The sequence below is a fragment of the Malania oleifera genome, chromosome 2, assembly GCF_029873635.1.
Source record: "Malania oleifera isolate guangnan ecotype guangnan chromosome 2, ASM2987363v1, whole genome shotgun sequence".
NCBI classification, from domain to species: domain Eukaryota; kingdom Viridiplantae; phylum Streptophyta; class Magnoliopsida; order Santalales; family Ximeniaceae; genus Malania; species Malania oleifera.
The window spans coordinates 129,610,532-129,635,289 of record NC_080418.1 but is presented as its reverse complement, the minus strand read 5'-3'; the positions used below and the strand labels follow the sequence as shown (position 1 = coordinate 129,635,289).

The following is a 24,758-nucleotide window of genomic DNA, read 5'->3' as shown; positions in this document are numbered from 1 at the left end:
TTAAAGTATATATATATATAAACATATTTTTGAATTTTTATGAGCTTAAACCACTTTATATTTGAGATTAACTTTGAAGTACTTACATTTAGAATATCTTACAAATATAATTCTTTTAGTCTTCAATCTTGTTTTTCCATCATCTTTGTGATTTCAATCTTTCCTTTGTGTTCTTCAATGATTCTTTGTAATCCATAAACTTCCATATGCACTTGAGCTTTGTTACTTTCCTGAAAAACTTTTATTTAAAGCATATTAAGCATATCATTGATTTGTTATCATCAAAATAAGAATTGTAAGCCTTAGGCCAACAATCTCCCCCTTTTTGATGATGACAAATCGAGAGCAAAAATAATATTTTAAAACTCATGGCTCCCCCTATCAATAAGCATGATGTATTTATAGGCATGATTCATGCATATAAGTCCATAAGATAATCCTTGAATAAACCATACATATAAGTGCAAAGAACATACATACAAGTACAAAGAAAATCCATCCATCCATTAAAATTCACAAACCATAATAAAGGTTTACAAACCATAAGTATATCATATTTTTGCACTCACAACTTCCTCTTAAACATTTCTCCCCCTTTGGACATCAATCAAAAAAGAGAAAGAGATACAAAACAGAGAAATGCTGCAAGTCAAAGTACTAGTTTTAGAATACCAAAAATAGACTATTCGATAAAGCTTGAATACATAAAAGCACATAAAAGTAATAAATATCTTATAGATAAGAGCACATCAGTCAGAAGCCTCCATAGAGTCACTTTCATCATCTCCTTCTTCTTGTTCTCCTGATTCATTATTTCCTTCCTCTTGTTCACTTTCATCATCTCCTTCCTCTTGGCCACCAGATTTATCCTCACTGGATGTAGCAGAACTGATACTCATAGGAGATTTTCCTTTAGAAGAATTGGCCAACTGTTGCTCAATCTTTTCAACTCACTTATCAAAATATAAACAAAGAGTTTCTATGGATGTAACCTTCTCTTACAGAGTACCAAGGCCAGATTTCATACCATCACTGAATGTCATATAATGGTTAAAAAATGGAACAAACCATGTAGGTGTTTGGATGGAAGATGAAGAAGGTGGTGGTGCAGATGATACATTTCTATGTCCTTTATGAAACCACCCTTGAGGAGAATTCTTGTAGCCCATCCGTTTGAGAACGGTATCAGAAAAGATATCATAATAAGTCTTGCTAGTGAAGTTGAATGATGGTGTTAAAACATTAAAATGAGCAAAAACCATATTCAACATTCTAGCATATGGTAGAACAATACAGGGAGCATTGACTTTCATGATAATCCACTGGATGATCAAACTTGGAAGATCCATCTTCTTTCCTTTGAGAATGCACCACATTACAAAACAATCTAGAAACGAAATGTGATTATGAGAACCAAATCGTGGTAAAATGTTGTTTGTAATGAGCTTGTGTAGAATTAGGGCTTTCAGACTAAGCTACTTATAAAGTGGAGGATGCCCAAAGTTAATAGGAATTTCAGTCATGACCCAGAGGCAAAAACTCTTGTGGAGTAAAACCTTGAGCCATAATCCATTGCTTCTCAATAATATGAACCTCAAAATCCCCTAGCTTAATTCGAAGAATCTTTCCCAAGGATATTGAAGTTAAATGGATGTTTTGCCCAAGCAAATTTGTTTTTATTCCATTATCACATCGCTCCATGTTTGCATAAAAAATCCGTACAACATTGGGATAATAACCTTTAGCTTGGTAGGTAATAAACTTATCCCATCCAATGTTCTTGAAAAGTTCTATGATTTCGGGGAAATCTGAATTAAAGAACGTTATGTCAAGAACCTTACCTAAAATCGGTTCAGCTGAAGCAATTTGATTTCGGTAAAGGTGCTTAGCGTGTGGAGTGACAAACCATTTCTCCACCTCATCGTTATTGATCCTTGTTGAAGATGAGGATCCCTTGACACCAACGGATTTGGATTGAGGCATATTTGTATGGAGAAGGAAAAAAAGGAAACCCTAAGTTAAGTTCGGGATTTGGTGAGTAGGAAGGATTAGATACTTGGTTTCAAGATGCTTTGAGCAAGATTTGTGTATGGAAAGTGATAGAGACAAAAGATTTCAGAGAGAAAAATAAATGCTCAGGCGCCTGGTGGGTTTTAAAAATGACTTAAAATAGGGTTTTAAACCCTATCCGCTGCAAGGCGATCGCCTGCTTGAATGTGGTAGGCGCCTGTCTATGTGGAATTTTAAAAGACAGTAGCTAGGCAGTCGCCTGCCAAACAGAACAATGTTTAACTTACTTCACGACTATGAAGCATGCCCAATTCTTTTCTTATAAATATGAATCTCTCTTCCGATAAAGGTTTTGTGAAAATATCTGCTAATTGATCATGTGTATTTACAAATTCTAGTACCATATCTTCGTTTTGTACATGATCTCTCAAGAAATGATGTCTTATGTCGATGTGTTTTGTTCTTGAGTGAGATACTAGATTTTTTGAAATATTAATAGCACTTGTATTGTCACATTTGATAGGGATAGTTTGATATTGTATTTGAAAATCATTTAGTTGTTGTTTCATATACAATGTTTGAGCACAACAACTTCCTACAGCAATGTATTCTGCTTCTGCTATGGATAATGCTACAGAGTTTTGTTTCTTTGAAGACCATGAAACTAAAGAGTATCCTAGAAAATGACATGTTCCACTTGTACTTTTTTTTATCTATTTTACATCCAACAAAGTCTGCATCTGAATAACTAATCATTTCAAATTCAGATTCCTTTGGATACCATAATCCTAGTTCAGGTGTGCCTAATAGATACCTAAGGATTCTTTTGACTGCTATTTGGTGTGATTCCTTAAGAGCTGACTGAAATCTTGTACACATATATACACTAAACATAATATCCAGTCTACTTGCTGTTAAATAAAGTAAGCTTCCTATCATTCGTCGATAATGTTTAGTATTAACTTGTTTCCCTTTTTCATCTTTTTCAAGACTAGTTGAAGTACTCATAGGAGTTCCAAACTTTTTTAACATGTCTTTAATGTATTTAGTTTGATTTATGAAAGTTCCATTTTTTACTTGTTTGATTTGTAATCCAAGAAAGTAATTTAGTTCTCTCATCATACTCATCTCAAACTCTTTTTGCATACATGTGGCAACATAGATCTTTATTTGTAGCTCCAAATATAATATCATCCACATATATTTGAACTAATAACATATCTTTGTTTTTAGTTTTAATGAATAAGGTACTATCAACTTTTCCTCTTGTAAATTCATTTTTAAGTAAGAATTTACTTAACCTCTCATACCAAGCTCTTGGAGCTTGTTTCAAACCATAAAGAGTTTTTGTTAATTTGAATACATGGTTTGGATTTTTAGAATTTTCAAACCTTGGAGGTTGTTTGACATATACTTTTTCATTTATATATTCATTTAAAAATGCACTCTTTACATCCATTTGATATAATTTAAAATCCTTATGGGCTGCATAGGCTAAAAGCATCCTAATAGCTTCCATCCTTGCCACAGGTGCAAAAGTTTCATCATAATCAATTCCTTCTTCTTGATTATATCCTTGTGCCACTTACCTAGTTTTATTTCTTACAACAACTCCATTATCATCCTTTTTATTTCTAAACACCCATTTAGTTCCTATAATTGATTTATCTTTGGGTTTTGGTATTTGTTCCCATACTTGACTTCTTTCAAATTGATTTAATTCCTCTTACATAACTATAATCCAAGAATCATCATTTAAGACATCTTCAATATTTTTTGGTTCATCTTGGGATAAGAAAGCATAATGATTGCAAATATTTTTTAATGAGGCTCTAGTGGTTATTCCTTTTGATGTTTCACCAAGAATTTGTTCTTTTGGGTGATTTTTGTCATATTTCCACTCTTTAGGAAGTTTCAGTTTCTCTGAAAGGTTTTCATTTAATGCATCATTGTTCTTTTCTTCTTTTATTTCAAGAACTTCTTCCTTTTGTGAAGTAACTTCTTTTTCATCATTCATATCTTTAATGTTATAATGATTTGATTCATCAAAAGTTATATGAATTGATTCCATAATTGTAGAAGTTCTTTTATTATAAATCCTATAAACTTTATTATTTGTAGAATAACCTAAGAAAATACCTTCATTTGACTTTGCATCAAATTTTCCTAGATCATCTTTAGTATTTAATATAAAGCATTTACAACCGAATACATGAAAGTAGGATATGTTTGGTTTTCTATCTTTTCAAAGTTCATATGGTGTTTTATTTATTTTTAATCTTATTGATACCCTATTTACAATGTAACATGTTGTATTTACAGCTTCTGTCCAACAATATTTGGGTAGATTGTTTTCATTGGGCATTGGTCTTACCATTTCTTGCAAAGTTCTATTCTTCCTTTCAACAACTCCATTTTGTTGTGGAGTTCTAGGCGCTGAAAAATTGTGAGTTATTCCATGTTCATTACAAAATTTATCAACTTCCTTATTTTTAAATTCTCTTCCTTGATCACTTCTAAAGCTTGTTACATTATAGCCTTTCTCATTTTGTAGTTTCTTGCATAAGGTTATTAATTGGTTACAAGCTTCATTTTGTTTGCTAAAAAGATTACCCAAGTAAATCTTGAAAAATCATCTACTATTACAAAAACATATTGTTTTCCACCTAAGCTTAAGGTTCTGGTTGGACCAAACAAGTCTAAGTGTAGGAGTTCTAGGGGTCTTTTGGTAGATATGAATTTTTTCTTTTTAAAACTTGTTTTTACTTGTTTTCCCTTTTGACATGCATCACACATCTTGTCTTTTATGTACTTAATATTTAGTAATCCTTTTACAAGATTTTTCTTAGATAGTTTAGATAGTAGGTCCATGCTAGCATGTCCTAATTTCCTATGTCATAACCAACTTACTTCATTCATAGCTGTTAAACAAGTTATGTTTTGATTTGCTATTTTCTCAAGATTTATACAGTAAACATTATTTATTCTATGAGTCATAAACAAGGTTTCTTCATTTTTGGGATTCTGGATAACACATTTTTCTTTCATGAACATTACTTCGAACCCTTTATCACTTAATTGACTAATACTTAAAAGATTATGTTTTAGTCCTTTTACTAATAGCATATTATCTATAGTGAGTGAAGATTATTTACCAATTTTACCGATACCAACAATTTTACCTTTGGCATTGTCGCCGAAGGTGACGTTTCCTCCATCCTTTTGTTTTAAGGTAGTGAACTTGGTCTTGTCACCGGTCATATGCCTTGAGCATCTGCTGTCCAAGTACCATTTGTCCGTTGTCGTTGTTGTCCTAAGGCAAACCTATAATGAGGGACATTATGTGTTAGTTTTTGGAACCCAAATTCTTTTGACTTTCATTGTTTTATTGTTGGTTCCACTATTTGTTTTCCATTCTCCTTGAACTTTAACATATTTTTTCTCTAATGGGCAATTGAACATCACATGACCTTTAGTCTTACACATATAGCAAGTGATGTGTTCATGTTTGTTATTCGATGAAGAACTAGCATAAAATTAGCTTCCTTAACAAAATATCCCATGTATAACTTTTTGTTCCTTTTATTTGTTTTACCGTTGTAGCCTATTCCTTCCTTGTTTCCATAAAGCCTTTGTTGTCCAATCATCTTTTCAAAGTTTTCTTTACCTTTAGTAAGTTATAGATAATCTTTTCTTTATCCTCAACTATATTTTTGAGTTCATTTATTTCTAACTCTTTCTTATTCAAACCATTTTTATGAGTTTTATCTAATTCTTGTTTTATTTCTTCTCCCAGGTTCTTAATATAAGTATTTCTTTCTTCTTCAATAACTTTGAATGATTCTAGTTGCTTTACTAGTTCTTGATTCGGATCTTTCAAAGTTATATTTCTTTTAGACACTTTTATAAATCTTTTATGTAGTGAAAATAATTCAGTTTGTAATTCCTTGTAAGAAGGCAAACTATCACAAGACTCATCACAAGACACATTTTGAGATTCTGTTGAAGAGTAATAAGAATTTACCTCTTCATCGTTTGCCATGAAGCATATATTTGCCCTCTCTTGTTTACTTGATTCAGTTTCAATTTCACTGGAGCTTGAATCGTCCCAAGTAGCTTTCATTGCTTCCTTCTTTTTCTTCCTGTCCTTCTTGAATAATCGACACTCTGGTTTAATATGTCCTGGCTTTTTGCAATGATAACAGATTGGTAGTTCATTCTTACCTTTATTTTCTTTCCTCCTTGTATCTCCTTTTTCAGTTTTCTTTTTATAGAATTTTCTAGGAAACCTCTTATTTCTTCTATAGAATTTTCCTAGTCTCTTAGTAATGAATGCCAATTCATCTTGATCTAAGTCACTTATTTCGCTTTCTTCTTCACTAGTGCTATGGCTAGATGCTTTTAGAGCTATGGATCTTTTATGCTTTGGTTCAGGATTCATTTCTTTCAATGCCATTTCATATGTAAGAAGTGAACTTATAAGTTCATCCAACGAAGTAGTCTTAAGGTTTCTACCTTCTGTGATAGCTGTGGCCTTTGGTTCCCAAATAGAGGGTAGACCTCTTAGAATTTTTTTGATCATTTCATATGTAGTATAAGTTTTTCCTAAGACACTTAAAGAGTTTATTATGTTGGTAAATCTGGTGTACATGCTTGATATTTTTTCATTAGAATTCATTTTGAATGCTTCGTATTCACTTGTTAGCATGTCTATCCTACTGTCTCTAACATCAACTGTTCCTTCATAAGTTACTTCTAGTTTATCCCAAATCTCCTTGGCTGTTTTGCAGGTTATGACTCAATTAAACTCATTAGCATCTAATGCACAATATAACACATTTATAGCACTTGCATTTATTTGAAGCATTTTATAATCTAAGTCGGTCATGTCCTTCTTTTCTTTTGGAATATGTGTTCCATCAACTAACTTAGTTGGGATAAGATTTCCATCCATAACAACTTCTCAAGCTTTCCAATCCATGTGTTGGAGATATATTTTCATTCTTTTTTTTTTTCTCCAAAAAGTGTAATTGTGTCCACAAAAGATTGGTGGGTGGGTTGAAGATTGTCCTTCACCAAAGGGTGCTACTCCAATGTTTGCCATTAGATCTTTTTATAATTTCTTGTTAGGAATTTCTATAACTAGGCTCTGATACCAATTGAAATGAGGAATAACTTCCCAAAAGTGGGGGTGAATTGGATTCTTTTTATAGTTTAATGATTTTTAAGTTCTTGTTATTAATTACCCAGAAACAAGATACATAAACAATAGCCACACTTAAAAATACTGAAATTTAAATTCACAAGTCAAATAATGAAATCAAGATAATTCAATCACTCAACCAAGAATATTAGAGCTTTTGTTGATTTCCTTATAGACTCTTAGTATGCATTTTACTTGATCAAGATTTCCGCAGATTAATCAACGTACTCCCTTTTTGGGTTTCCGTAAAATGATTAATCAAAATGTACTTTCTAAATATCAAGTACCTTTATTTCTTTCTCACTTAAGAACTTGCAACCTGCACTTTTAAATCATACAACAATCGTAAGTGAAGCAGAGAGAAAAACACAAGATTTTTATGAGGTTCGATTTCAACACAGCCTACGTCCTCGCCTTTGGCAAAACACCAAATGATTCCACTATATTAGTTCCGTTACCTGGTGGAACAACACCTACTTACAACCACTCCTTCTGTTAGGCTAGAGCCCGCCTCTCCAAACAACAATCCCTTGTATGGTCCAACGACTCAACAACTCTGAATCGTCTAAGAATGATGATAAAGAAATTTTGTATACAAAAGAAAACTCTCACAATAGAGTAAATTAGTACAATGATCAGCTCACTTATACTCTAAGGTAATTCAAATATAAGAAATTTGAAGCTCAATATGTAGTATGAATTACCAAATAATTTTTCAAAGAAAATGAAAGATTCTGATTTTTTTTAAAAGCTTAGCTTCAAAGTATAAATCAATAGTAGATCAGAATTTTAAGCACAAGAGAGTTTTAGATCCTTTGAGAAATTTGAATACTTGAAGATCGCTTGATCTAAAAACCTTTGAAAAGTTGTTTGATCAAAAAAACTTTGAAGATTTCTGGATCTGAAAACTTTTGAGAATTGCTTAATTTCAAAAACCTTTCAATATTTCCTCAATAATAATAATTTTTTAAACCTTTGAAGCTTTTGACTATTTATAGATGTTTTTAGAAGCCATCCATTACTCCCAAAGATTCCTAGAAATCATTTCCAAATATTTTGAAATAAATATGTTCAAAAACGTGGTTTAAAAAATCTTCCCGTTGAGAGAATTAATGCCAATGTTCGAGTGGCAGTTGCCTGTCACAAAGCACTCTCTCAACACAGAATGCTGGTAGTCGTTTGCCAAAACCAAGGTAGTCACCTGGCTTGTTCACGCAAGCACTTGACAGTTTAGGCAGTCGCCTGTCTTGCTACTGACTTTATGAAAAACCATTTTCTTAATGTGGCGGTCGCTTGACCCTTCATTATTTCAAAAATTTTTTCTTTTCTTAAACCCTTTCTTTTTATTGATTTAAAAAAAATATTCTTTAGAGTATATATATAAAAACATATTTTTGAAATTTTTTGAGCTTCAAACCACTTTATATTTGAGATTAACTTTGAAGTACTTACATTTAGAATATCTTAAAAATATAATTCTTTTAGTCTTCAATCTTGTTCTTCCATCATCTTTGTGATTTCAATCTTTCCTTTGAGCTTTTCTCAATATAACTTTGTCCTTCAAGCTCTTTTATAATCCATAAGCTTTCCTTTGTGTTCTTCAAGGATTCTTTGTAATTTATAAACTTCCTTATGCACTTGAGCTTTGTTACTTTCCTGAAAAACTTTTATTTAAAACATATTAAGCATATCATTGATTTTTTATGATCAAAATAAGAATTATAAGTCTGAGGCCAACACCTACCCTAACCTTGGGAACTCTCATTTGTAACGATGTCGGGTTTCATATTATCAGGGAATTATATATGTACTATATATACATTACAGTATTGAGAACGTGCAATCTAGGGTAACTGTTTTCAAAAAAGATTATAACTGTACAATGACACACTTACGTAATTTCTTCCTCCTCACTGAAAAGTGTCTCACCCCAATGTTACAACCTTATTTTCAGCAGTTATAAGAAATCGGTCCTAGTTGTCTAGAGAGGCTGTGGAGCATAGGGTTCTGTTAGTTAGCGTAATGTTGACTCTATGAGTCAAATCTTGTTTTGATAATGAAAAATCACTTGGTATTTGATCCGTGTATTGAGTTTGTGAACAGGACTTACACTAAGCATGCACGGAAAGATAACGAGTTATGGAAGCCTTTAAGTAAAGCTTACAAGTCTTGGAAAGCACCATGGAACTTAAAGAGTACGAGAATCAAGATGCAAGCAGCAAAGTTCAAGAATATCTTGGGAATGGGTATTTAGAACTCATGTACTTACATTTTCGTATGATTTAATTTGAGGCTCAACATAACTTAGAATGATTGTTAGGATTCATGCATTTCATGTACACCATTAGGGAACTTACATGGGCTTAGAAAGGTTTTTTAAAATCATGGAAAACTTATTTTATAAAAGACCAAAGCAAAGAAGAAAAGCAGAATTTGAAATTGGAAATGAATAATTGAGAAAAAGGGGACTTCGGTAGCCTGAACTCAACCTCAGGCGCCTGAAGAATTTCTTCGGTTGCCTGAAGATTAAGTTCGGTAGCCTGAAGAATTAAATGGGAAAACAGAATTTGGAAGAGGTACTTCGGTTGCCTGACCCTGGAACATCAGGCGCCTCAAGTTGTCACTTCAAGAGCCTGAACCCCACTTCGGTTGCCTGAAGTCGCGGGAAAGTCTAAAAATCATATTTTTATTAAAAGGACTCGCGAGCTATTTCATTGATTCAACGGTTGAGATCAATCCTAAGGGTAATATACTATATATTTTGAATATCTAAACCCCAAAAAAGAGGTTAGACACACATGAAAGAGAAGAACACACCTTATTGCAAGAACGTTGAAAATCTACTCCTAGTGTTATATGATTGTCTACTCTTCTATCTCTAATCTTCAAGCTTTAGCAAATCAACTCAGATTCTCAAAGGAAACTTGTTTACTCAACTGTACTTCAATCTAGTATTGAGGTTTGATCTTTCAAGTTATTATTCTTAAGAACATCTCATCTTATCTTATCAAGTGCTCTTGACTATCATTAAAGAAGTTTTGATCTTGAGTGTGCATATTCATATAAAAATTGAGTTTTGAAAAGATCATTACTTTAGAAACCTTATTTAACTTGGTTGATTGATTTTTTGATTCAAGTGGGTGTTTTCTAAAGAATTTATATTTTAGATATATTAAAGCTTGATTAAATATCCTTGGTACTTGTAACTATACATTTAATTGAGGGATATCTTCTGAAAATTAACATACTCAATTTGTCATTGAATACTTGAAATAAAACCTTGTGATTTTGATTGAGTGTGTATTCAAGATTGACTCCAAAACATTTTGAATATATCTATACTCAAGAGTTTTGGTTAAATAGGGATTTGTGTGTTGAAGCATATCATACATAAAACGATTGTATCGTTTTCATACATTCATGAGCTTCAAGTTATATCATATGTTAATGTATTAGGATTTTGAATTGTACTCACCAGCTTTTGTTAGAAGCATTGTTTTGAGTGTTGATTTTCAGATTCTATTGTATACACGGTTCGGTGTGTGAACCGGTGTGTGAGAGGAGAGAGCTGTATCTCTTGTAAGCAGCGGAGTAGGAGGAAGTTGTGCCTCTTATAAGCAGTGGATTGTAAGGGAAGCTCCGTCCCACTTTAAGGAGCAAGGTTTTAGTGAATCCTTGAGTGGTTGCTCAAGGCGAGGACGTAGGCCAAGTTGGCTGAATCTCGTAAAACTGTGTTTGTCTTCTCTCTTCCCTTTACTCTTTATTTTCAGCACTGCATTTAAATTATTTATATTACATGCATAAGTTGGTTAGTCTTGCACAAAATTAATTGAGTAACACGAATTTATTGGTAAATATATAAGAAGATTTTAATCCGTGAATTAGTGCAAGAGAATTTTTAAATACCCAATTCACCCCCTCTTAGGATTACACCTGATTCAACACGTAAGATTCTGTATAAGTATTGGGTTGTTAGCCTGGTAGGTTTATGGGAATGTAATATAGTTTATGTTTTATGTACGATTGAATGTATGCAAGGAACATTTAGATGCTCTAGTATGTCTATTAGAATCCATATGAATGTTTATATTTTCTGCAATGTATGTGAGTACAGATCTTTACGAAATACCTGTATGTCCCTGTTTAGGGCAGGTAGTTATGTATGTTATCAGGATTTGTACATATTATGTATGTATAGTAGCACTCTGGGGCCATATAAAAGGCCGGGGAGTTACAGCTTGGTATCAGAGCCCATAGCTAGCCGGAAGTGTGATGTGAATTGCACGGCCTGGTTATGGATATGCTCAGAGCTTAGGTTGCTAGGTTCTGTAAATTAGACTATACCAGAGTTTAAGTTGTGAAGGTGATTATCCATTGACAGACTTTTATGTTTTTTTGAATCATTCGAAGGGTTCAGAAAATCCCGGAAATCTATCGACGGTTTTGTTTCTAAATGGAAGGGCGGAACTCGAGTAGAGTGAGAATGTTGGGTTATTAGAGTACGTCGATACTAGGAAGGTTCTTATGAGAAATGAGTTTTTGTGGTCTCGTGTTAGTAGCTGATAAGTAGGTTGTTAAGCTTCTAATCGATGTTTCTCAATTGCTTTTCAAGATGGAATCCAAGGATATTACTACCAACGTTGGGGGCAGTAGTAGTGAGGGTGCTGGCCATGAGGCTGGTAGTGACTCTACTAGTGTGCTATGGGACTTCGCTCAGCAGCTTCTGGCTGAGGTTGTCTGGACAAATAAGGGTCAGGATTGTCCCCTTGCTGAGTTGGGATGCTCCATTAACCAGTTCAAATGATTGAAACCTCCTGTCTTTGTGGGGAGTGCTAGTCCGATTCGGACTGAGAATTGGATTGGGGAAGTTGAGAAGATTCTAGACGTCCTGAACTGCACCGAGAAGTAGACGGTATTCTTTGCGATGTTCAAGCTATTAGGCGAAGCAGAGAGGTGGTGGAAGTCAGTTAAGATGCTAGAAGAGCATCGACTTACTCCTATGGTTTTGATGTGGGCTCGATTCAAAGATTTATTCTTTGAATGGTATTTTCCAGCCACGGTAAAAAATGCCAAGATGGAGGAATTCATGAGTCTGGAATAGGGGCAATTGTCAGTTCAACAATATGCTGCCAGATTTTAGGTGCTAACTTGATTTGCTCCTTTCATGATTCCGGACAAGTCGAAGATGGCTTGGAAGTTTCAAAGGGGCCTGAAGAAGGAGATTAGGAACCAGACTGCTATATGGAAGATGTAGGACTTTGTCACTCTGGTTGAAAAAGCCACGGTAGTAAAGGACAGTTTGCAAGAGGACTTTGAGGTTCAGGTTTTGAAGAAGATTCAGGTTCCGAAGAAGAGACTTGCGCCTTCCAGTTCTTATGGAGGGGCAAAGTAGGGCTACTAGAAGAAGAACAGTGGTGGTGCTTCTCAGAGTACCGCAACTACTCCGGCTTGCTCCAAGTGTGGGAGACCTCATTTAGGGAAGTGTTTGTCAGGCTCTAGAGCTTGTTTTCATTGTGGTAGGATGGGACATCAGAAGAAAGATTGTCACATACCGATGAACAGTGGAGCTCCACAACAGTCATGTGAAGAAGGTGTGCAGGCACAAGGTGGTCAGCAAGGGGGGACAGCCCAGGCTAAGGTGTACTCCCTAACTCTTGGTGATGCAGAGAATGCAGGAGATATTGTCACAGGTACCATTTACATGCTTTCCAATAAAGCTGTTATACTATTTGACTCAGGGGCAACGCATTCCTTTATCTCCCAAGGATTTGTTAAACTGTGTGGAATTGAGACTCAACAGCTAGGTTATGAACTGGTAGTGGCTACATCTTTAGGGTCGGTAGTCGTATAAAGTAGGGTAATCCATGACTTTCCAGTAGAAATTCAGGAGAGAGCACTACTAGTTAGTCTTATTGTGTTTGATATGCATGACTTCGATATTATTTTGGGTATGGATTGGTTGTTTACCAGTTATGCCAGTATCGATTGCCATAGGAGAGAAGTGGTGTTTAGATCTTTGGGAAAGTAGGAATTCAAATTCTTAGGGTTGTGTGCGCGCTCCACACCACGGATCCTTTCATCTTTGCGGGTTAGGAGATTACTTTTAGAGGGATGCCAGGGGTATATAACATTTGTGAAAGACGTGCTGGCAGGGGAACGTGAACTGGAGGAGATTCCTGTTGTGTGCGAGTTTCTAGATGTGTTCCCAGGGGGCTTGTCAGGATTACCTCCAGATTGTGAGGTGGAGTTTGGTATAGAGTTAGCTCCAGGTATGGCGCTGATATCAAAAGCTCTGTATTGTATGGCTCCAACTGAACTGAGAGAGTTGAAAGAACAGCTTCAGGAGCTACTAGATAAGGGGTACATTTGACCGAGTGTTTCTCCTTGGGGAGCACCAATGTTATTTGTGAAGAAGAAGGACAGGTCGATGAGGATGTGCATCGACTATAGAGAACTTAACAAGGTAACGATAAATAACAAATACCCGTTACCTAGGATCGATGATCTGTTTGACCAGCTTCAAGGCACTCAGATCTTCTCTAAGATCGATCTACGGTCTGGGTATCACCAGCTGAAGGTGAAAACGGAGGATGTTCCAAAAATAGCTTTCCAAACTCAGTACAGCCATTACGAATTCATAGTTATGCCATTCGGTCTGACAAATGCACCTGCAGCATTTATGGATTTGATTAACCGAGTCTTTCATGAATACTTAGACCAGTTCATCATGATGTTTATAAATGACATCCTAGTATATTCTAGGAGTGTTGTAGAATATGGAGTTCATCTGAGACTGGTACTGCAAATGCTTAGGGAGACGAAGTTATTTGCTAAATTGAAGAAGTGCAAGTTCTAGCTGGAACATATTGTATTTCTAGGGCATATAGTTTCCAAAGAAGGAGTATCAATGGATCCGAGTAAGATAGAGGCAATAGTGGACTGGACGAGACCGAAGAATGTTCAGAAGGTCAGTAGTTTTCTAGGTATTACAGGGTACTACCGTCATTTTGTAGAAAGGTTCTCCAGTTTAGCAAGTCCATTGATGCGACTCACGAGGAAGAACGTAAGGTATGATTGGACTGATGAGTGCGAGCTAAGTTTCCAGGAGCTAAAATGGCAACTGGTTACTGCTCCAGTTCTGACCACTTAATCTGGGGATGGCAGATTTGTTATCTATAGTGATGCCTCTAAGAAAGGTCTCGACTGTGTCCCAATGCAGCAAGGCAGGGTGGTTGCTTATTCTTCTCGTCAACTCAAAGAGTGCGTGAAGAACTACTTGACACATGATATGAACTTGGAAGCTGTAGTATTTGCATTGAAAATCTGGATGCACTGCATGTATGGTGAAAGGTGCGAGATTTTTACTGATCACAAGTCTTAATTAGATTTTCACTTAGAAAGAGCTGAACATGAGGCAGCGTAGATAGCTTAAGTTGATAAAGGACTATGAATGTACTATTAGCTATCACTCAGGAAAACCAAATGTGGTAGTTGATGCTCTGAGTCAGAAGTCAATTGATGCATCAGTCTTAGCAGTGGGAGTTTAGCATCAAATATGTGTGGACCTGGAAAGGTTGGGCTTGGAGGTAGTGGAAGGAAATCATCAGGCTATTCTTACTAGCTTTGTGGTACAACCGACCTTACAAGAGAGGATCCGAGCAGTGCAGAAGGAGGATCCAAAGCTGGTTGAGGTTATGGAAGGACTCCAGAGTGGGTTGAAGTCGGATTTTAGTATCTCTGGTGATGAGATATTGAGATTTCACAACAGGGTTTGTGTACCGAATGATGCCGAGATTAAACGGGTCATTCTGGAGGAGGCACACCGTTTGCTCTACACCGTACATCCTAGCAGTACGAAGATGTACCAGAATCTGAGGGAATCTTTCTAGTGGTCAAACATGAAAAGAGAGATCGCCCGATTCATAGAGCAGTGCCTAATATGTCAGTAGGTCAAAGTAGAGCACCAGAGGCCAGCAGGACCACTTCAGCCACTTGACATCCCCAAGTGGAAGTGGGAGCACATCTCGATGGATTTTGTGACGGGGTTACCTGCGACGGTGCATGGGCAGATTGTACGACTCCATGGTATCCCTATTTCTATTGTTTCAGATCGAGATCCACATTTTATGTCTCGTTTCTGGAAGAGTATACAAGATGCCTTGGGATTGTAGCTGATATTCAGTACGTCTTTTCACCCGCAGACGGATGAGCACTCTAAAAGGACTTTTTAGACGTTAGAGGATATGTTGTGGGCTTGTGTACTAGACTTTGGTGATAGTTGGATACGACATTTACCCCTTGTTGAGTTTCCGTATAACAACAGTTATCAGACCAGCATAGAGATGAGACCTTATGAAGCATTGCATGGTCATCGGCGTCGATCTCCTTTGTACTAGGATCAGGTAGGTGAGCGGCAGATACTGGGTCTAGAACTGATTCAATAGGCCTCTGCAAAGGTTGAGTTGATCAGGGAGAGAATCAAGGCAGCTCTGGTCAGTAGAATAGTTATGCTGATACTCGTCGATGAGAGCTGGAATTTGAGGTAGGATATATGGTGTTTCTGAAGATCTCTCTGATGAAAGGGGTGATGAGGTTCGGAAAGAAGGGGAAGCTAAGTCCTTGGTATATTAGGCCTTTTGAGATCCTGGAAAGGATAGTTTTGATAGCTTATCGGGTGGCTTTACCCCCAACATTATCCAGAGTCCACAACGTGTTCCACATGTCAGTGCTGAGTTACGAACCTCTAGAGATCAGTTATGCTTTATCATAAGAGGAGGTACCAGAACAGATATTATATTGGAAAGTTCAGTAGTTACGAACTAAGGAAATACCGCTAGTGAAAGTAGTGTGGTGGAACCATGCCGTGGAAAAAGCTTCATAGGAGTTAGAAACAGAGATACGTCAGAAGTATCCTCAGTTGTTCATAGACGGATGAGTTAGTTAGGTAAGTGAATGTAAGTATGTTAGTATGTTTGGTAAGTAGGTAAGACCTTCAGGAGGTTTTTGTATATATAATGTAAACTCCCAAAGCTATATGTTGTAACCATGGTATTCCTCTGCCATAAGTGAGGGTATGTAATAAACTTGGGTCGGAGCCGCTATATGGGTGGCTATCGACTCTTCGATAGGACTGAGCCGTAAGTGTAGAATATGCCTAGTATTGATTAGCAAATTTTGAGGAAAAAATTTTTATAAAAGGGGAGATTGTAGAAACCCAAACCCGTAAATAAGGAAAATAATAAGAAAGGGGTAAAAAGGAAATAACAACAGGGTTTGTCGACGAGGGCGGTATGCTCGTTGACGAAGTCCCTTCAGCTCTTCATCACGAAAATTCAGAGCATCATCAATGAAGAGATACCGAGCGAACCAAAGAAAATATCTGGATAGGGTACGTCGATGAAGGCAGGGCTTTGTCCACGAGCTGAGCGGCTGGTTTGTCGACGAAGGCGCCGCCTCGTCGATGAATTTGACTTGGTCAAAGGCTCTACAAATATCATTTTTGGTTGCTTAAGGGTTAAGAATAATGAATTTTCTTTCTCAAAATGAAGTGCAATATAAAATCCAATACTCTTTCCAAAAGCTTAGACTTTAAATAAACTTTTAGTTAAAGAGTCTTTGGGTGTTTAACCAATCAACGTACTTCCTTACGGTTTTCGCAAAGTATGGATAAACCAACGTACTCCCTTCGGTTTTCGCAAGCCCAAAAAAAATTTAAACTTCAATTTATTTAATTTCCAAACTTCGTAGTTTATATGATCATGAAATTAAATCATTCATGCAGTTTATATATGCTAAAAATAAAGAGAGTAAGGGAAAGAGAGTGACACCGGGTTTTTACGAGGTTTGGCTCATCCCCAGCCTACATCCTCGCCTTTGGCAAACCACCAAAGGATTCACTAAACCAATTTCTTTTCGGGTGGAACAACACCATTACGCACTCCTTCAGTAGGCTAGAGCCCGCCTCTCCAAGTGATACCCCTCACTCGGTCACTCCTTCAATTAGGCTAGAACTGCACCTCTCCAAGTGATACCCCTCACTTGGTCAATGATCCAAACACCTCGAATCATCCAAGAACTACAAAGAAATGAAGTAAACACTACGTAAAAGAACACTCTCAAAATAAAGCAGATTAGTACAAATTCAGCACTATGTACTTCAAGAATTTAAATATCAATACGAAATAGAATTGAAGCTCAAGTATAAAAGATCACCAAGGGTTCTTTAGTGATTGATAAAACTCAGTATTAGAACTGTATGCTTGTGAAACAGTAGCAATTCAGAAGATATCTCCCAAATGGAGTATGAGCAATAACGAGCTTTGTAAGAGATTGAGAGTTGAAGGCTTGAATGTTGAGTGATTGCTTGGTTATTAATTTTTTGGGGTTAAGAGAGTATTTATAGACCTTTTAGGATTAGTTTCCTTGTTCCCCAAGTTATTTGGAGTGTCCACCAAGTCTTTATAACGTTCACATTTGAAAAACTAATTTTTAGAATTTTCCCGTTGAAGTTCAAAATTTAAAATCCTATGGAGTCAGTCAGCTGGACAGGCGACTGGGTAGTTCATTTCTCAAAGTCAGTCGATTGGACAGGTGGGTGAGGCCTTTTTGTTTGCCAAAAATTAGATTATGTAAAATGTCAGTCAGTTGACTCAACCACGTTCAAAATTGTTAGCTAGCCGGTCTTGTCAGTTGGCTGACTAATTCTAGTTCAAAGTGTCAGTCAGTTGAGCAGTTAATCAATGGTTATATTTGTTCTTGGTGTTTGTCAATCGGCTGGCCAATCTTAGAGTGTTCTGGTCAGTCGGCTGACCAGTTTCATTTTCTAAAAAACTTTCATTTTTTTTATTTTTAAACCCTTTTGTTATTTAAAAGACGTAAATGTGACTTGTCAAAAACATTTTCCAAGGTTTTAAAAAACTGGTCTCTAAGTCCATATTCAACCCTAAAAGAGCTTCAAAAATATTTCAAAAGATATTTAAAATATGAAGTATTTACATAAAGACTTACAGGACTTTGAACATTCTTAACGCTTGAGTCTTCATGCTTGTCTTTTCTTTAAGCTCTCTTGCTTTGCTTTCTTTTGTCTCTCTTACTTTTCTTCAAGCTTTGATATACTTTTAATCTTTCTCTCAAATTCTTCAAGCTTTAAAATATTGTCTTCAAATCCATGCTTTAAGCTTCATATGATCATCCTTCTTTGAAGTATAAGCTTGCAATGGATCCTTGACCTTGCATTTTCATGCTTGATCCTTGTGAGTCCTGAAATATTATTACTCAGCCAAATATGTTAAGTTTTTCTTGTTTGTTCGCATCAAAATACGATGTTAAGTCTTGTAAGGCCAACAATCTCCCCCTTTATGATGATGAGAAACAAGGAGCAAAAATTTGAGCGAGCCTTAAAAAGACTCCTCCTTACAATAAGCATCATCTTAACAATATTTGTAATTTCAAGATCAATATCAATACCAATTTCAATATCCTACAATATCATGCTCATCACATTGTTCAAGTTCATGATCATTCAATATCAATTACTTCTCCCCCTTTTGATACATATATCATGTTCAAAATTTTCAAGATCATACTCAATTTTTGTTCAAAACTTCTCCCCCTTTTGTCATCAATCAAAAAGAGTAAGATATAAAAAATGATTAAGTTCAAATAAAATCACATTTTGAGCCTATCAAATAGAGGTGTACAAAATTTACCGAAAAATCGAAAACCGGACCGAAACCGAATCAAAACACATTTTGGTTTGGTTTTTCGGTTTGAGGTTTCGATTTCGATTTTGAAATACAAAAAATTTCGGTTTCGGTTTTGGACCAAAACCGAACCGAAAAACCGAAAACTGAATTAGTAAATAATAATTGTATAATTTTATATAAGAGATGCTACGGTGCTACGAAGTCTTGCACTCTTTGCCATCCGACATGATGTCTTCTAGACTCAAAGGCAACCTGGAAGAGAAAGAGAGACTTGGCTTCATCTTTGGCACAAGCACAGACTCTGCCTCGTCATTAAGGATCTGAAAGACTCTCCTCATGGAAGGCCTCTCCATGCAATCTGGATTTGCATAGCTCAAACCCACAAGCAACAACTTCCTCATTTCTTCCTCCTTGAACTCCCCACTCAACCTTTTATCTACTGCTTCAATAATGTTTCCCTCAGAATGCAATTTCCAGACCCAATCAACCAAATTGATCATTTTCTGAGTACCTATTTCTTTCTCAATTGGCCTCTTCCCACAAGTCACTTCAAGTATGACCACACCGTAGCTGAAAACATCAGTCTTCTCAGTTGCTTTCCCATACTGAAGATATTCTGGGGCAAGGTACCCCATTGTTCCCGCAGTTAGAGTCAAAACAGGGCTCTTGTCATGATCCATGAGCCTCACCAATCCAAAATCCCCAAGCCTTGCGTTGAAGTTTCCATCCAGCATTATATTACTGGTCTTTATGTCCCTGTGAATAACTTGTTGCTCACATTCTGTGTGTGTGTGTTTTTGCGAGAGAGGGAGGCCACCAACGAACTGCAAAGAGGGCAACTGGGGAAGTACAGATTTGCCAAGGCATATGTAGGAAGCCAGGAACCACATGCTAGCCATCGGCCCATCCCACATCGGTTGGAAATGGGAAGAGAACTAGTATCCCACCCTGTATATTTTATGTGGATCATCCTTTCAATAGGTCTTACGTTTTGGGCTTTGCTATTAAAGCCTTAGCCCAGGAATTTTATAATTTCACAATGGGCTGTGGCCTGTTGAAGCAGCCCATATTTTGTTTTGATAGTTCAAAATTCGGTAAAATCGAAAATAACCGAACCGAACCGTAGAGTTCACGGTTTGGTTTGTTCATAAATCGATGGTATACGGTTCGGTTTCGGTTCAGTCATTTTGAAAACCGAGGAGTTCGGTTCAGTTGTCGGTTTTGGTAAAAACCGAACCAAACCGAACCGTGTACACCCCTACTATCAAACATGCATATCAAGCGTATGTACACACTCAATTTATTATTTTTCAATATGGCATGTGTAGTGTGCTTCAATAATCAAATAGTCATGATACTAATTTAAATTTTCATATTTGTAATACATGTGTTGTAACATATTTACTAACAGCTTTACCCTTCTTTGAAAATTTCATTAATTCATGATATCTATTGAACTTTTGAATTTGCGATACCAATTGAAACATTAAAGAATAAACATAAAAATAGTACCTATCATGTGACGACTTGCTTAATTTCCACATAATTTTTTTTAAAATAAAATAAATTCAATATCACATATTCCAGCTTAGCAGATCATAATCCACTTGGACCCGTGGATACCAGGGATGCATCAGAACATATAACGGAAGCCTAAGCAGCAGGAAACATATAAACACAATCTTATAAATACAAAACATCCATCTCATTACCACAAATACCAGAGTCACTATATCCTCTGTATCTCAGTATATATATCCCAAAAACAAAATCTAGGGACATTTCCCACAAAATCTAACGGTCCCTACAAAACTTACCCTTTAAAAAGGCCAGGTAAGTAGCACTAGATCAGCGGGGCTTTTCTCGCTCTCCTATCAGGGGCTCCTGAAAAGTTTATAAAATTTTGAGGTGAGACACCTCTCAATAAGGGAAATAAACTAATACCAGTGTGTGATAACATGAGTATTTCATGTTCTATATATACCATACATAACATATTCAGTACTGTTTTGTCAGATCTGGGAAAACATATATATCATTAAAAAAAGGTAAAACATACTGCATTTTCATAAACATTTCTCATCTCATATAATAATAATAATAACACAAAAATATTCTTGGTAGGTTAGCTAGTTGTTGTCATGTATTACCCCCACATGACTGGGTTGTGTGGCTCGAAGGCGGCACCTGACAATGGTTGGCCGACCATTGCCAAGTCAAAAGTACAGTCTGTAAGTTCGATGGGTCTGTTTGACTTGGTCCGTACACCAGGGGTGCTCACATACTTCTTAAAAACCACATCGACCATCCAATCTCACACCACTTCGTACAGCAGCGTTAACACAAATATCATGATCACGAAGACCATGGACACATAGCAACGGTACCGTGCAAGTGCTAGCCTAGACCAAGCCAATCAGGTTCTGATATCATATAACATATACTGAAACTGTGATACATGGATATCTCATATCATTAATTATCAGATCAATCATATCATTTTGCATATATATGTATATCATGAAAAATCATCGGCCCATACGCCAGCAAATCATAGCATAACCCATACGCTGGCAAATCACATCCATAGCTCAGCCCGTACGCTGGCAAATCATAGTATAGCCCGTACACTGGCAAATCACACACATAACTCGGCCCGTACGCCAGCAAATCATAGCACAACCCGTACGTGAGAAAATCACACATATAGCTCGGCCCGTACGCCGACAAATCATACACATAGCACGGCTCGTACGCTGGAAAATATATAAAAATCTCAGCCCATACGCCGGTTTTCCGTTATAAAAATCCGTATCATAATCACATTTCCTGAAAACAGTATTTCATAACATTTTATACTCATGCCACCTTAACAGATTTTTCGCATATTCAACATATGAGCATTTTCAACAGTATTTTCCCAAATATATATAACTCAAATATAAATATTTTTATTTTCTGGAAACCAGATACTAGAACAATATACATATTTTTCATAAAATACTAGCTTAGTTTATCCCCTTACCTGATTCTTGAAAAGCCCCTAAGAAAATCTGCCTCGCACCCGCAAGGTTCCCTACTCAACACCCTGAAAACAACATTCCCCAGAACTAAAGTTTAGTATTTCTAAGCATATATCACTTTCTACAACTACCAAAAATCCAAATATTAAATAGAAAGCCTTATCCTGGATTTCGGATGGTTTCCACTTCAGCCCCATCGACGATCCGCTCCGGCAGACTTGCAGAGAACTTTCCCAGGAGCATCGTGGCAGCTTTAGATCGTCGAACCGGAGGAAATTCGGCCCGAAATCGAAGAGGGAAGGAGGAGGGACTAAAAATCGAGAGAGAGAAGGGATCTGCATAGAAAAATTCGTCCAAAAATGAACTTTAGGCCTATTTAAACCGTGGCCTTCGTCGACGAAATCTCACCTTCGTCGACAAAATTCAAAAGCCCCAAAATCATCCTCTCGGTATTTTCTCATTGACAATCCACGTCATTCGTTGACAAATCCTTCATTAATTTTGTCGATGAAATTCAGTCTTCGTTGACGAATTCTCTTAAGCCTTCGTCGACGAATCCCTAATGATCCCCCCTTGGTTATTCCTTCCAACGTGCAACTTCATCCTTCTGTTACTGTATCCATTTCCCTTCCTCTTTATCATTTAAATTCCATTTTAAATTCAGGTCATTACATATCACCATGTCACCAACCTTCTCTGCATCCCCCAAAGTAAGAGAATAAACCCACGCCCTGGCGGTATTCCTCTGATGATTGCCTCGAGGTGCCTGGTTATTTCCCTGAAATGGACTAGGAGTGGGTGCATGGTTAGATGGCCCACAACAGTCTTGTGCAATATGGCCAGGTTTATAGCATCTATAACAGGTATTCGTTCCAACTCGGCATTCCCCCTCATGCTTCTTGTTATATTTAGGACAAGTAAGGTATAATTGATTGCCTTGATACACTCGACTCCCAATCTCCTGTCTTTGGCCTCCGCTGTTACTATTTCTCCTCCATGGGCCCTAACTTGTACCTGCTTGAAAACCAGGAGGCAAGGACCTCTTCCTCTAATTCTGTACCCTTACACTACTATGTAGACTCGTCTCCACTACCGTGACTTTATCCGCCAACTCTAAAAAGTTCTAATCCTAAAATGCCACTATCTACTCGTAGATCCCCTGTCTCAAACCTTTCTCAGTCCTCTGCACCTTCTTTAACTCATTTGGAACCATATATGGGGTGAAGTGGGACAATTCAATAAATTTGGCTGCATACTGCTGAGCAGTCAAGTGCCCCTGGGTCAAGTTCAAAAACTCCTCCACCTTGGCATCTCTAGTGGTAGCAGGAAAGTATCGATCGAGGAATATTTCTTTAAAATGGTTCCAAGTCAGAGCTACGGGTACTGGCCTCTGATATTCTAGTAGCTTCACTGATATCACCAGTGCTTAGCCTTCCTAGTTATTTTAAAGGGCGCATAAAGGACCTTTTGTTCATCAGTGCAACGAAGGACTTCCAGTATCTCCTCGATCTCCTAAACCTAATTCTCTGCAACTATTAGGTCAGCTCCTCCTACAAACGTTAGGTGATTCATGCAGGTAAATTGCTCGATAGAGCAGACCTGGTCAGCAAGTGGGCAGTTCTGTCCCCTAGAGTTCTGTGCAATCTCTGCCATGACCTGCTGGGTTATACCACGCAGCACTAGATTAGAATCACTGCCATCCTCACTGGAAGTCCCCACATTGCTACTTCCTCCGGCATTTGTGTTGCCATCGTTGGGATCCATCCTGAAGATAGGACAGAAACTAATCTTAGAATCCCAATATCGTAACACGTTTGATACTACCATTTAACTAAGAAACTATAAAATGCACTCGATTCTCATACTAAAATACTTGGGCTACCTTAAGAACTTCCCTTGCACTAACAAACCAATTTAATGTCCAAGTTTCCCATTTCAAGTTCCAGTCTCACCACTTAGAAATAAAACCGTCAATGGTTTTTCGTGGCTTTCCTGAAACCGTCGTCTCAGGAAAATCATAAAAGACCATCAAGGGATTTTTGCCTCCACGCTGTGATGCCAAAACCCAAAATTCCAATTTAACATCCAATAAGGACTTACTAAAATCCTAATCTACCTATTCCTACCCTCATTAAAATTCATACCTATACTTTAGTATTATTATTTGCTAATGTAGAGACTTAAAAAATTAAATTAATAAAAGTAATAAAAGAAAGAGAGAGTGAAGAATAAGAAAAGGAAGGAAATTTTAAAAAGGGAGAATTGCAGGGCTTCGTCAACGAACCTAGGGTTTTCGTCAATGAATGTCCCATAATTTTTGGTGATGAGGTACACATTTCCTGTTGACGAGAAGATATCGAGAGTTTTAGGGAAATTTTAGGTTCGTCGATGAAATAGCCTCCTCGTTAACGAAGTGCCTTCATCGTTTCGTCGACGAATTACTTGAACTTGTCGACGAACGCCAACCTATAAATAGTGGAAACCCTCATTTCAGCGCCATTTTCTCTCTTTTCTCACTCTCTCTCTCTCTAGAAACTCAAAACCCTCACATTCTCTCTTCGTTTTCGGCTTCGTTACAACCTGGTTTGACGATTGGGAACTACCACGAGGCTCCTAGGAAGATTCTCTACAACCTAGGCGGAATAAATTTTCAGATTGGAGTTTTGGGGCACCATCCCAAAACCAGGGTAAGCGAGATACTTTAAGGGTTTTAAAGTTAATTTGGAGTATATAGAGTTGAGGGATTTCTGAATGATAAATGTTCTGGGAGTTAAGTTGTTTAACTTGGGAAAATATGATTTTTAGGATTTTCGGCTG

The 24,758-nt window shown here is 36.8% G+C and overlaps 1 protein-coding gene across 1 annotated transcript; it reads right to left on the bottom strand.

The window, feature by feature from the left end:
• Positions 1 to 19,112: 19,112 nt before the first annotated feature.
• LOC131148368 (probable L-type lectin-domain containing receptor kinase S.7) lies at positions 19,113 to 23,705 on the bottom strand. Its single transcript, XM_058098081.1, has 2 exons — positions 23,541 to 23,705; positions 19,113 to 19,742 (listed from the first exon to the last, which is right to left on the bottom strand). The coding sequence occupies exons 1-2, from the start codon at positions 23,703 to 23,705 to the stop codon at positions 19,113 to 19,115; spliced, it is 795 nt and encodes a 264-aa protein (XP_057954064.1).
• Positions 23,706 to 24,758: the final 1,053 nt, after the last annotated feature.

Excerpts from the sequence above, each read along its gene's own strand:
- LOC131148368 (XM_058098081.1), bottom strand. The coding sequence starts at position 23,705 with ATGGATCCCAACGATGGCAACACAAATGCCGGAGGAAGTAGCAATGTG. Across the intron at positions 19,743-23,540 it reads ACTGCCCACTTGCTGACCAG|TTCGTTGGTGGCCTCCCTCT; the intron begins GTCTGCTCTATC and ends CCCTCTTTGCAG.